Here is a 14,405-nt window from a genome sequence, read left to right as displayed (position 1 = left end):
CAATAGAGCAGGAAGGAGTTGTTGTAACTGCTCTTTAAGCTGCACCTGGAGGACGGCTGCAATGCGCTCGTCCAGAGAGGGCACCGGTACCACTTTTTTCTTCTGCGGTACCTGCGGTGCCGCTCGACGCCCCGAGGATGAGGAGCCCGAGGTCGAGGGACTCACCTCAATAGGGGCGGAGCGCTTCCGCGGGCGCCTCGTGGTCGGCAGGACTGGGCTCGCTGCTATCGAGACCGGAGGACGCTCCAGCGGGGAAGGCTTCTTAGCCGGCTTACCTGGATGTTGCGACGCCGGGGCGGCGTCGACGAAGTGGGCGCCGACTGAGACGGGACCGACGCAGGTGTCGATGCCGCAGGGTCGGACATCTCGGCACCGAAAAGCAACCGTTGCTGGATTTGACGGTTTTTTAATGTCCTTTTCTTTAATGTGGCACAGCGGGTACAAGAGGAAGCCTGATGCTCGGGACCCAGGCACTGTAAGCACCAGTTGTGCGGGTCCATGAGAGAAATAGGCCGTGCACACTGCTGGCACTTTTTAAAGCCTGGCTGGGGGGGCATGAAAGTAAAAACGGCTTCTGCCAAATCGAAGGCCGAGGCCTCGATGGTGGCAGCAGGCCCCGCCGGGGCAAACTCGAAAAAAGAAACTTCTTTTTTTTTTTTTTTAATAAGAAAAGAATAAAAGAAAAAAAGGGAATACTATTCCGACGAGGTTTTCGCGAGCGGGAAGGCGTAAGGAAAAAATCTTTTCAACAGCCATTGAAAAGCGTGTCTTCTTAGCTCCGCGGAAACTAAGAAACTGGGGACCGCGCGCCTCCGTCGGGCGGGAAGGCACTCGCGCGTGCGCGGTGCAGCCTACTGGAACTTTCCAAGTTCTTAGAGTGCAATCACTCTAAAATTGTCCGTACCGGGGCTCCGTCGGTGCTGTCACCCATCAGTCAAGAATATGCTGCCTGCTTGTCCTGGGATAATACCATGTCTTCACTAAAGAATAGGACATTAAAGAAAATGCAGTAGCAGGTTGCAGTGGCTGATGAGCTACAAGAAATTTTTTTAATCACTATTTTATACTCTCAAAACGACAGGATAACAGTAAAACACCTTAGCACAAAACTTACAAATCGTTTGGCCTGGAAGGGACCAATGCTGTTAAAGATCATGTCGAGACAGCGCGGAAGCAGCCCACCATCTCCTGGGGAGCCTGTCATGGTATGCGTTTTCCCACTGCCAGTCACACCATAGGTAAACAGGAGACCTGGGGTGGAAATACAAGTATAACGCCACATCATTCACTAATGCTTTAGCAGCTTCATGATACATCACCTCAAAAGTTTCACATCATAAGAAGCTTTTTTTTTTAGGGATGGGAGGGTTTTAATATTACTAATTTAAGCTGATTATGATAAATAATTAAGTGATATTGTATAAGTTAAAATGTTATTTTCTGACACACTTGTTGTAAGATGTAAAAACGAATAAAGAATTTTAAAAAAAAGAAGCTGTTTGGGTTTTTTTTTTTACATTTAATTTATTCATTTTTGAATTCTTACAACAAGTGAATTAAACATAATACAAACAATTTTCATATATCACTTAATAAAACACTGGGATGGTATAAAGCACAGTTACTTACCGTAACAGGTGTTATCCAGGGACAGCAAGCAGATATTCTCACATGTGGGTGACGTCATCCACGAAACCCCGACGCGGACAGCTTTTCAAGCAAACTTGATTGAAGATTCAAGTTTGCTGTGCTGCACCACGCATGTGTGTGCCTTCCTGCTCCACTAGAGGGCGCATCCCCTCTTTGTGGTCTCCAGTTCAGATAGCCAGAAAAGAAGCCCACCCCGGGGAGGTGGGAGGGTTGCGAGAATATCTGCCTGCTGTCCCTGGATAACATCTGTTAGGTAAGTAACTGTGCTTTATCCCAGGACAAGCAGGCAGCATATTCTCACATGTGGGTGACCTCCAAGCTAACCAAAAAAGGGACGGAGGGAAGGTGGCAATTTAGGAAAACAGATTACGCAAAACCAACTGGCCAAACCAGCCGTCGCTCCTGGACAAAGTATCCAGACAGTAGTGCGAGGCAAAGGTATAAACCAAAGACCAAGTGGCAGCCTTGAAGATCTCCTCGATAGGCGTGGACCTGAAGAAAGCGACAGAAGCTGCCATCGCTCGGACCTTATGTCCCGTGACCCGACCATGCAGCGCGAGACCAGCCTGAGCATAGCAGAAGGATATACAAGCCGCCAACCAATTCGACAAGGTGCGCTTGGAAACAGGATGGCCCAAACGATTGGGATCAAAGGACAAAAACAACTGAGGAACCTTCCGATGAGACTGAGTGCGTTGAAGATAAAAAGCCAACGCCCTCTTACAGTCAAGAGTGTGAAGCGCCACTTCCCCAGGATGAGAATGGGGCTTGGGAAAAAAAACTGGAAGGACAATGGACTGATTGAGATGGAAATCAGACACCACCTTAGGCAAAAACTTGGGATGAGTGCGGAGAACCATGTCATGATGGAAGACAGTAAAAGGCAGATCTGCCACCAAAGCCTGGAGCTCACTCACCCTACGAGCAGAGGTGAGCGCAATCAGGAAGACAACCTTCCAAGTCAGAAACTTCAGGGGAGACTTATCCATAGGTTCAAACGGAGGTTTCATAAGTTGAGCGAGAACAACATTGAGATCCCAAACCACAGGAGGAGGCTTGAGAGGTGGATGAACATTCAAAAGCCCCCGCATGAAATGCGAAACCAGGGGGTGAACAGAGAGGGACTTCCCATCAAGCTGCTGATGGAAGGCAGCAATCGCACAAAGATGCACCCGAATAGAATTTGTCTTAAGACCAGACTGGGACAAATGAAGCAAATACTCCAGAACCGAGGACACAAAAGCAGACAGAGGTTCCAGATGATTGGAAGAACACCAGGAAGTGAATCTAGTCCACTTCTGGGAATAACAGAGCCTCGTCGAAAACTTGCGAGAGGCTTCCAAAACCTCCCTGACCGACTGGGAAAACTGCTCAGAAGGAGTCAGGTGGAAAGGAACCAAGCCGTCAGATGTAGCGATGGCAGATTGGGATGCAACAGCGAACCCCGACTGAGACAGCAGAGAGGGAAAAACAGGCAGAAGAAGAGGCTCCCTGACACTGAGTTGAAGAAGCAGGGAGAACCACGGCTGTCGAGGCCACCGAGGAGCAACCAGGATCAGAGTGGCATGCGTCGATTTGAGATGCACCAGCGTCCGCAAGATCAGAGGAAAAGGCGGAAACGTGTAAAGGAACTTCCCCTCCCAAGCGAGGAGGAAGGCATCTGCCTCGAGATGATCCGGGGAGTACATCCGGGAACAAAAGAGAGGCAGTTTGTGATTGAGGGGGGAAGCGAACAGGTCTGTCTGAGGGTACCCCCACCACTCGAACACCTGACGCAAGACCCGGGAATGCAGAGACCACTCGTGTGGTTGCAGCAGACGACTCAGCTTGTCCGCCAGACAGTTTCGATCTCCCTGAATGTAAACCGCACGAAGAAAAATATTGTGACGAATCGCCCAATCCCAAAGGCGAAGGGCCTCCCTGCAAAGAGACAGGGACCCTGTGCCCCCTTGTTTGTTGATATAATATATCGCCACCTGACTGTCCTTGCGCACCAGGACCACCTGGTCCTGAAGCAGATGACAAAAGGTCACAGCTGCTAAGTAAATGGCCCGAAGTTCCAACAGATTGATGTGACAGCGACGGTCCTCTGCTGACCACAGACCCTGGGTCCAGAGACCATCGAGATGAGTCCCCCCAAGCATACTCCGATGAGTCCGTTGTCAGGACCTTGTGATGCGGAGGGGCGAGAAAGAGCAAATCCCTGGAAAGATTGGAAGAGTTGGTCCACCAACGGAGCGAGCGCCTCAAAGAAGGAGTCACCTCGATGAGATAGGAAGCGGGGTCCCGGTCCTGGCGCCACTGAGAGGCCAGGGTCCACTGAGGATTCCGAAGGTGCAACCAGGCAAACGGCGTAACATGGACGGTGGAGGCCATGTGGCCCAAGAGAATCATCATTCGCTTCGCTGATACCGAGGGCAACTGAGAAACCTGTTCGCTCAGATGGACAAGAACCGCCTGCCGAGAATGAGGCAGGAAGGAGCGAAGGCGAACCGTATCCAGCACGGCCCCGATGAATTGTAGGGATTGCGAGGGGCACAACTGGGACTTTGGGAAGTTTACCTCGAACCCCAGACCCTGAAGAAACGTAATAGTCTGTCAGGTCGCTGAGATAACCCCCTCCCTCGACGAGGCCTTGATCAGCCAGTCATCAAGGTAGGCGAAAACGCCGGGGTCGACTTTTGAGGGTACCTCCGCGGAGGAGCACGATAGGCCCTCGAAGGAGCCAGCTTGGCCTTAGGTCGCACGAGGGAAGCAAAGGACCGCTCATGCTCCGAAAGGCATTTCGTAGCCGCCTCGATGGAGTCGTCGAAGAGCTCGTTCACCACACAGGGAAGATTGGCCAGGCAATCCTGGAGGTTAGGATCCATGTCAACCAGCCTAAGCCACGCCAGCCGGCAAATGGCTATGGCAAAGGCGGACACCCGAGACGATAGCTCAAAGGCCGCATGAAAAAGATGGAGACGAAGGTGGGACAGAGAATCCACCAGCTGCCCAAACGCAACCCGGCGGGAGGCAGGCAAGTCGTCCTGGAAGATGGGTAAAGACCAGACCAGGAATTTGAGATAGGATGTGAACGTGAACGAATAGTTCAGGACACGACTCGCCATCATCGAATTCTGGTACAGCCTCCGCCCAAATTTATCTAAAGTTTGCCCTTCCCGCCCCAGCGGAACCGCCACCGACACACGGGAGGAGTGAGACTTCTTGAGCGAGGACTCAGCCAGCAAGGACTGGTGAGATAACTGCGCTCGCTCAAACCCCGGGCAGGGAACCGTCCGATATTTAGATTCCATCTTGGACGGAACCGCAGTGACCGCGTAAATTGCGGATAAAGGCCTGCCGGAGCACCGGGGAGCCGAAGAGACTCTTGAGGCAGAGACGGCATGTCAAGCTCCTCCAAAAATTCTTTGGTATACTTGGAGCCCGTTTGGAGGTCCAAATGGAGGGCTCGCCCCATGTCCTGCACGAACCTCGTGAAAGAGGACGGACGAGCATGCCCCAGGTCCTCAGGAGGGGTGGTCGAATGGGACCGCCGGGTAGCCGAAAACGAGGGGGAAGCCTCCCGAGAATAGCGAGGTTCCCTTTCAGCTCACCCGCGCTCCGAACCCCAGGACACCGCGCTTAGGGAGCAAGCCGGGGTCAAGGACCAGAGTGCGAGGCACCGAGGTCCAAACTTCTCGGCCCGGAGCCCCGGACCGAGGAAGAGTCAAAAGCAACCAGGGATTGGAGAGAGACAACTCCGAAACCAGGAGGGGCCCCGCAGCACGCACCGCCGGTGATCGACCCTGTCTCGGGGGGGAATCCCGGGCACGCTTGGCCAGTCGCCGGGATGGGATCAAAACAGGCTTCGTCCGGCGCTTCGCCTCCCGGCGCCCCGAGGGCAAGGAACGCCTTGAGGCCCTGGGCGAGGAGTCAGAAGAGGAGAGACGCCGGGAACGGTGCACCTTGCCCCGAGGGGCCTCGACGCGAGGCTCAGGCTGGTCCGGCACACGCGAGGTCGAGGCCGGTTGCAGGTGGGCCAACGCCGAGGAGAGCTCCAAGAATATCATGGCTCGGAGCATGTCTTGAAAAACAGGCACCGACAGCATCGAAGATATATCGGGCACCGTAGTGCACTCCACCAAGGGCAACCTCGACATCGAGTATTCCCGCGTGGTGGATGCATGCCCCAAAGGCTTGGAGGACTTAGCTGGGACCAGAGGCAGGGCACCCCCCCCCCCTTGCACTGCTAGAGCCCCCGAGGAGGACTTCTTCACTGGCATCGAACCTGAAAAAGGAAGAGGGGACTTACCCGGAGTCGAGGACTTTAAGGTCTTCGAGGACGAGGACATCTGAGGCAGGGCCGAGGTCAAGGCCGGGGCCGAGACTGAGGCCTGCTCCGCGGCAAAAAGGTCCGCCATACAGGCCTGACGGCGGTGCAGAGCACGAGCCTGAAAAGTAGCGCATAAGGGGCAGGAGTCGGTAGGATGGTCAGTCCCCAGGCACAAGATGCACCACCGATGGGGATCGGTAATCGACAGCAGCCGATCACACCGGGTGCACTTCTTAAATCCGGATAAGGGCCGGGACATATGCAAAAGCAAAAGCCGCGGCCAATCAAGGCCACGACGACCCGGGAGCCCCCGGGCGTCGAAAAAAACGCGAAACTATGCAAAAACAATAAACAAGCAGGAAAGAAAAAAACGCACAGCGACTCCGTACGAAAAACAACAAAGCTGCGGTGCTAGAAGGCACGTTGGGACGGAGCTACCAAGAACAGTGTCTTACTGGCTCCGCGGAAACTAATGAACTGGAGACCACGAGGAGTGGATGCGCCCTCTAGTGGAGCAGGAAGGCACACACATGTGTGGTGCAGCACAACAAATTTGAATCTTCAATCAAGTTTGCTTGAAAAGCTGTCCGCGTCGGGGCTCCGTGGATGACATCACCCACATATGAGAATATGCTGCCTGCTTGTCCTGGGCCAATTATAATTTTTTTTAAAAAATCTAATTCTGTTAAAAGTACAAATTTTTGGTTTTTTCTCTTACATAGAGCTTTTTGGACCCCAATTAGATTACAAAAGTTGAATAGCTCTAAGTCTAATAGATGCTGGCATTGTAATCTCGAAGTAGGGACTCTAGATAATTTATTTGGGGATCAAATAAATTGTTTATTGGAAAACCATGTGGCATTATCTTATGATACAATTCTATTCGGAATATCAATGAGGGCAGAGAGTCAAATTTCGTCTAACAATAATAAGCTTTTATTGATCATGACAGGAGTCGCCATACAACAAATCACATTTAATTGGAAGAACTGGAATAGGCTCAATTATTGCTTCTAGTGGAATTCATTATGTCACATCTATAAAATGGAAAGAGCAATTGCTATACAAAGAGGGAATTATAATAATTTTAATAAAATCTGGGTGCCATTGACAAGATATTGTAATGAATAAACACCATTTTTCCATTATAAATGCAATAAGAAGGAAAGGTTGGGGGAGGGATTTTATAATTTTTATCATATAAAATAAAGAGTACCGTATTTTCACAATATAACGCGCACGTTATACACGATTTTACAAACCGTGCGCGTTATACGTGTGAGCGCGTTTTACAACTTTTTTTTTCAATCCGATCGGCATCCCCCCTGCGAACCGGCATCCTCCCCCCCCCCCATTCTCTATCTCCGTCTGCTGGTAGATGTGTGCTATCCCATTGGTCTCTTGATTCATCTGCTGCTGTTGCTAGGGAAATGGCATACCAGCCGGTACCACACTCTTAAGGAAACACTGGAACAACCGCTTTGAGATCTAGCAAGCACTGAAGGGTCTGGCGAAAGGCTATCATCGACCATGCCGCCTGACACGGAGAGGCTAGATATGATCTGGCAGAGAGCGGCAAACTCTAGAGCATAACTGTCCCGCACCACATCCAGGACCCACTGATCGGTCCAATTGGGAAACAAGTTGCACATCCAGGCACCCACCAGAACCAAAGGGGCGTCAGCAAAGAGCCATCGTGCAGGACAGGCAGCGGGGGAACCAGCGGGAGGACTCCCAGCCCCCCCAACGGGCTCCCCCAAAAGGACTGCATACGCTGAGCCAACTGACCCTGGGGAAAAATCGGAAGCCTGGAAAGAAGCAGCCCCACGCCCAGGGCGAAACTGGCAAAATTCCCGCAGACGCCCCGGGCAGTGCCACATCAAGACGCTGGGCAGGCACGGTCCTCAGGCAGATGGGGCACCTTAGAGTCCATCAGAGTCTGAACCAACTTATCTAAGTCCTCCCCAAACAAAAACGACCCCGAAAGGGAAATTTTGGAAGTTTAGTTTTGGATGCGGCAACCGCCGACCGAGCGCGAAGCCACAAGTAAGACGCGCGGCCACCAAAAGCTCCAGACTTAGCCGCAGGCCACACCAAGGCATAAAGAGTCATCTGAGAGGAACGAGGCAGCCATCTCAATCTTCGCCATCTCCTGATCCACTAAGAACCAGTCATCAGACTCACGATCCAGGACACGCTCAGACCACCGAAACATGGCGCAAGCCACCAGCCCCACACAAATAGCCGCCTGGACCCCCAAGGCAGAGACATCTAAATTCTGCTTAAGAAGTGTCTCTAACATATGCTACCCAGAGACCCTAAGGGCAGAACCACCCGCAACAGGCACGGTATGCCACTTAGCAATCTCCGAGACCACCGCATCCACAACTGGCAAAAATAAGGTAGCCCTATCCTCCACCGGGATGGGATACCAACAAGCCAGGGTGCACATCAACCGAAAAGGCGCCCCCGTCGAATTCCTCTGCGCCAGCACAATATCCCGAAAATCCTGATGCACAGGAAAAGAGCAAAAGCAGAGGGGCCCCCCCTACATGGGGTCTCCGGTGGCGCAACACCGAAGAGACCTGCTAAATCAGGTCTAAAAGTGCATCCCTCTGAATAAAAGGCACACCACGGACGTCTCTGCGCCGAAGATGGGAAACCTGATGCCCCGCTGCCAGCGGCTGTCCCCCCTAGAGGATCCTGGAAGCCTGCCAAAGCACCCAGGTCCTCATCCTCTGACCACCAATCTGCAATCCAAGCCCCCCCCCCCCCCCCAGGGCTTGGATGAGGGAGGAGGAAGAGGGGACACCAAACGAAAAGAGGGAGGCAAAAACCACAAGGGGTGCGGAAGGAAAAAACTACCCCCGAAACCCCCCGGGCGCACATGGGACCTCCAACTGTCTGCACAAAGAAAGAAATTAAATCAGAGGGGAAAAAAACCCCGGAGGACCCTAGGGACTCCCTGCCCCAGCAGGGGTCCCAGCTGAAACCTTCCCCTGTGTTTGCAAAACAGGGGGAAGGTCACCTGAGGTTCCAGACAAAATGGAGGGAAATGTCTGTCAAAATGGCGAAGATCCCGCCAAAAATAACTCCTTCAGGGCCTGTAGCAGCTGGGAATCCAAAACTGTCCCAGACGCTAAAGCAGGCCAAGTCGGCATCAGCTGTTGAAAAATCACCTGAGAGGGAATCAGCTGCCTCACTGCCTTCAACCGGCTCACGAGGCACTAAGGCCGAGGAGCTCTGGACGCCTGCAGCCGCTGCCGTCGAAGCTCCACCACCTCACCGGCCCAAACCACCGAGTTCAGGCCGGCTGCGAATGCCTCACGGCTAGACCAAATTGTGTCCCACTCCCCTGGAGAAGGACACAATTGCTCTGTACGTGACTTAGCTAGAAGAAAAGTGCTGGTTAGTGCAAAAATACAGTAAAATATAGTAAATTGACAGGGAAGCAACCCTGCAGACTGGCACTACCTCGGGATTTTTTTTTTTTTTTTACAGAACAGACTCCACAGGCTCTCAAAGCAATAGGCCTTGCTTGATTTAAGGGGCAAGGCTTACTGCTGAGGCTCCTCTAAAAAATGTGGGGAGGTGGAGGAAGTGGGGGGAGGGACCCCGCTTGAGACCCGCCTGGTTTGAGACCCCCGAGGTCGGACAGACCCCCAAACAGGGCCCGCCCAAGCTCTGTCCGGCCAAAAACAGGGACTAGAAACCTTCTAAACAAATACCAACAGCCCTACCAAGGGAAATGGGTACAGATCACTCACACCTGCTGTAGACTGAAGTAGACTGTTAAGAATAGAGAAGGGGATATCTTAGGTACTATTCCAGTTTTGTTTTCAGTCTCCACCTACTGGTCATGATTGGATATATACCATTTCGTAAAGATTAACTTCTACTGGTCTGGAGAGTGCTAAAGAAATGTGTTATATGTGAAGGTTGTAATTTGTTATTTCTCTTTTGGATGTCTTATTGTACTCCGCATAGAATTGCAGGATATGCGGAATATAATTTATTTATAAATTCTTTATTCATTTTAACATTCATTTTTACAAGTGCATCATAATATATCATTTGAATTTATACAATATCACTTGATTATCTATCATAATCAATCTAAATTAATAATATTTAAACCCTCCCTCCCAACCTTATTATTTCATATGTAACTACATAAATCATATAATACTTATATACAATCTTTCTAATATTCTAAAATAGAATATAAGATTAGAAATCCCTCCCCCCACCCCACACTTTGCAATCGTACCAATAAGGGAAAAATGTTACTTACTCAATACAATATTCTATTAATGGTCCCCAAACCTCCTGAAATTTATTAAAATTTCCTTTCTGTGTGGCTAGTATTCTTTCCATCTCATATGTATGACACAGAGAATTCCACCAGAAACTATAATTTAATCTGCTCCAGTTTTTCCAATTAAATGTAATCTGTTGAATGGCAACTCCTGTCATAAGTATGAGCTTATTATTTTTTGAAAAAATTTGACTTTTCTTCCTCATTGACATTCCAAATAATATAGTATCATATGATAAAGCCACCGGATTTTCTAATAAACAATTTATTTATCCCCATATCAATTTCCAAAAAGCTAAAATAAATGGACAATAGAATAATAAAGGATCTAAAGTCCCTGCTTCAAGAAGACAATGCCAACATCTATTAGACTTAGAGCTATCCAATTTTTGTAAACGAGCAGGGGTCCGGAATGCTCTATGTAACAGAAAAAAACAAGTTTGTCTCATAGATGCCAACATTGTACATCTTATCCTCCAAGACCAAATTCTTGGCCATTGAGACGCAGTAATTTGATGCTTGATCTCAATGATCCAAATGTCCCGAAGACCAGTCTTTGTTTTTTTATTCATAAATCCAGATATCAATTTATACCACTGTACAGCCTGGTGTCCCAGGAAGTCCACCTGAAAGCATAAGAACTCCAAACTATATTGATTATTAAGATTTTTCCATTCAGGGAACCCCGCCTGTATGGCCTGCTTCCGTTGGAACCATCTAAAAAAACTTTGGGATTTTTCAAGACCAAATTTATGTTGCAACTGAAAAATCAAGCTGTTTATTTCAAACACAAGATCTCCACAATTAGAACTACCTTCAACAACTCTTCAACCAACCTAGATGAGATACAATCAACCCCCCTCAATAGAAGAAGCCATAATTGCAGATAGAACTTGGACCACCTTCCCAACTCTACAATGGTCCGACTTGAACCAAATATACAAAAAATATAGCCATACATCATGCGACCTGAATAACTGTCCATCTTATCTTCTTACAAATGCATCCCTTAAGTTCAAAACTAGCCTCATGCAATGGATTCAAACTACACTCAATGAAGGTCAATTCCCACAAGAACTAGGCGAGATTATAATCACCCCTCTACTGAAAGATCAAAAAGGTCCTTTAGATATTCCTAACAATTACAGACCCATCGCCTCAATCCCACTGTATGTCAAACTGACTGAAGGTCTTACAGCACAGTACCTCACCAATTACCTAGATGACCACAATATACTACATTCCTCTCAATCTGGATTCAGAACAAGTCATAGCACGGAAACCCTGCTAGCAACACTGCTCGACATAGCTCGACAGTTCCTCAGCCAAGGACGCAAGATCCTAATAATCCAACTAGATCTCTCCACCGCTTTTGATCTTGTTGACCACACCATTCTACTCCAGATATTAGATGCCATTGGGATTTCTGGCATGGTCTATAACTGGTTCCAAGGATTCCTCAAAACAAGAACTTATAGTCAAACTAAAAGATGTTAAATCAGATCCATGGTCTAACCCTTGCGGAGTGCCTCAGGGGTCTCCACTCTCACCCATTCTATTTAATCTCTTTATATCCTCTCTCGGCACCACCTTAGATATTTTAAACGTAACATCTTTCAGCTATGCAGACGACATTACCATTCTCCTCCCCTATGATACCCAAGACCACATCTCATCTAGTCACCTGGAAATAATTTTGGAGGAAGTAGAAAAAAATGGATGACCAACCACAAATTGAAGTTAAATGCAGACAAAACCAAATTCCTCATGTAGAAACAGACAAAAACCCATCCATAACAGAACTGGAAATTAAAACAATCAACATTTCACTTAAAATTCTGGGTGTGTTAATAGACAGATGTTGTACTATGCAGACTCAATTAAATAAAACTACCCAAAAAGCATTCTTCACAATGCGCAACCTAAGAAAAATTAGAAAATACTTTGATAAAGATTATAGGATCATTGTTCAATCCCTTGTACTAGGTCTAGTAGACTACTGCAATATTCTCTATTTGCTTTGCCCCATTAATATGATCAAACAACTACAGACAGTTCAGAATACAGCTCTCAGGCTAATTTATTCTCTCGGAAAATTTGACCATATCACTAATGCCTACCTAGAATCACATTGACTACCGATTCGAGCTAGAATTCAATTCAAACTATACTATATACTCTTTAAAGTAATCTACGGTACGGCACCCACCTATCTATGCAATCGCCTAAATCGTCTACTTCCAACAAGAACTAGGAGATCACAGACCCTATTCTCCTACCCACCACTCAAAGGCACTCAGCGCAAAAAGCTATATGATAACCTCCTAGCAACACATGCAGCAAAAATTGAATCTTCCATCTCTATTTTTTTTTTGTAATTCTTTATTCATTTTTAAAACTTTCATCAAGTGTACAACAATCATAATAAACACAACTGGAACTTGTGGAGGAGGAGTGTGTGGTGCAGTGGTTGGATCTACAGCCTCAGCACCCTGGGGTTGTGGGTTCAAACCCCGCACTGCTCCTTGTGACCCTGGGCAAGTCACTTAATCCTCCATAGCCCCAGGTACGTTAGATAGATTGTAAGCCCGCCGGGACAGATAGGGAAAATGCTTGAATACCTGATTGTAAAAAAACCGCTTAGATAACCTTGATAGACGGTATATAAAATCCTAATAAACTTGAAACTTGAAACAATTAATCAGAGCACTTGCATATCTTATCATTATAATCTAAAAATACAAATGTAACCCTCTCCCTACCCTCCCTCAAAGCCCTTCATTCATAATAAGAAACCTATATTTGTATCCCTCCCCCCTCCCAATACTATATGGTGTATAACTAATAGAAAAATGGCATTTAATCAAGACAAAAAGACGTTAATGGCTCCCAAATTTTAATAATTTCCATTTTGTATCGCTATTGATCTTTCCATTCTATATATGTGACATAATGAATTCCACCAAAAATTAAAATTCAGCCTACTATGATCTTTCCATCTCTAAATTGTTAACTACAACATCTGACCTCAAAGTATTCCGCAAAGAAATCAAAACTCTCCTATTTATAAGGTATATTCAACCTACTTAAACTCTTCCTTCCCCTATCCTTTCTATAATATCCCCAAGTATAGTCTACTACCTGGTACCTTCTTCTCAATGTCCTAATAAAGTAACCGGAATTCCATTTAATCAACATGACTCCTAACATCTTCTACTAAATCATCTACTTAATCATCGTATTGAAATCAGTCAAGCCTAAAATACTCTTAGGGATATTTGGAGCATTGAGATTAAGCATGATATTTCAGCATCTCAATGCCACAAATTTGGTCTTGGAGAATGAGATGTACAATAGAAACATAGAAATAGACGGCAGATAAGGGCCCATGGCCCATCTAGTCTGCCCACCTTAATGTCCCTCCCCTACCTTTGCCCTGTGAATAGATCCCATGTGCCGATCCCATTTGGCCTTAAAATCAGGCACGCTGCTGGCCTCAATCACCTGTAGTGGATGGAAGACTATTCCAGCGATCAACCACTCTTTCAGTGAAAAAGAATTTCCTGGTGTCACCTCGTAGTTTCCCGCCCCTGATTTTCAACGGATGCCCTCTTGTTGTCGTGGGACCCTTGAAAAAGAAGATATCTTCCTCCGCCTCGATGCAGCCCGTAAGATACTTGAACGTCTCGATCATGTCCCCACTCTCTCTGCGCTCCTCGAGCGAGTATAGCTGTAATTTGTCAAGCCGTTTTTCGTATGGTAGATCCTTGAGTCCCGAGACCATCCGGGTGGCCATTCTTTGCACCGACTCCAGTCTCAGCACATCCTTGCGATAATGCGGCCTCCAGAATTGCACACAGTATTCCAGGTGGGGCCTCACCATGGATCTATACAATGGCATAATGACTTCCGCCTTACGACTGACGAAACCCCTTCGTATGCAGCCCATGATTTGTCTTGCCTTGGACGAAGCCTGCTCCACTTGATTGGCAGACTTCATGTCCTCACTGACGATTACCCCCAAGTCTCGTTCTGCTACCGTTTTTGCTAGGATCTCGCCATTAAGGGTATAAGACTTGCATGGATTCTGGCTGCCCAGGTGCATAACTTTGCATTTTTTGG

The 14,405-nt window shown here is 47.9% G+C and overlaps 1 protein-coding gene across 10 annotated transcripts in view; it reads right to left on the bottom strand.

Annotated features, from left to right (window-relative positions):
• Window positions 1-14,405, bottom strand: part of KIF23 (kinesin family member 23) — a 203,697-nt gene that overhangs the window by 170,447 nt on the left and 18,845 nt on the right. For all 10 annotated transcript variants that reach the window (XM_033920429.1, XM_033920430.1, XM_033920431.1 and 7 more), the window contains exon 5: window positions 1,115-1,251. In XM_033920429.1, coding sequence (XP_033776320.1) covers window positions 1,115-1,251 — 137 coding nt within the window. The remainder of the gene's footprint in view (window positions 1-1,114; window positions 1,252-14,405) is intronic.

Source organism: Geotrypetes seraphini, chromosome 14 (assembly GCF_902459505.1).
Source record: "Geotrypetes seraphini chromosome 14, aGeoSer1.1, whole genome shotgun sequence".
Classification (NCBI taxonomy): Eukaryota; Metazoa; Chordata; class Amphibia; order Gymnophiona; family Dermophiidae; genus Geotrypetes; species Geotrypetes seraphini.
Note: the sequence above shows the minus strand (reverse complement) of the source record. Positions and strands in the feature narration are given on the sequence as shown.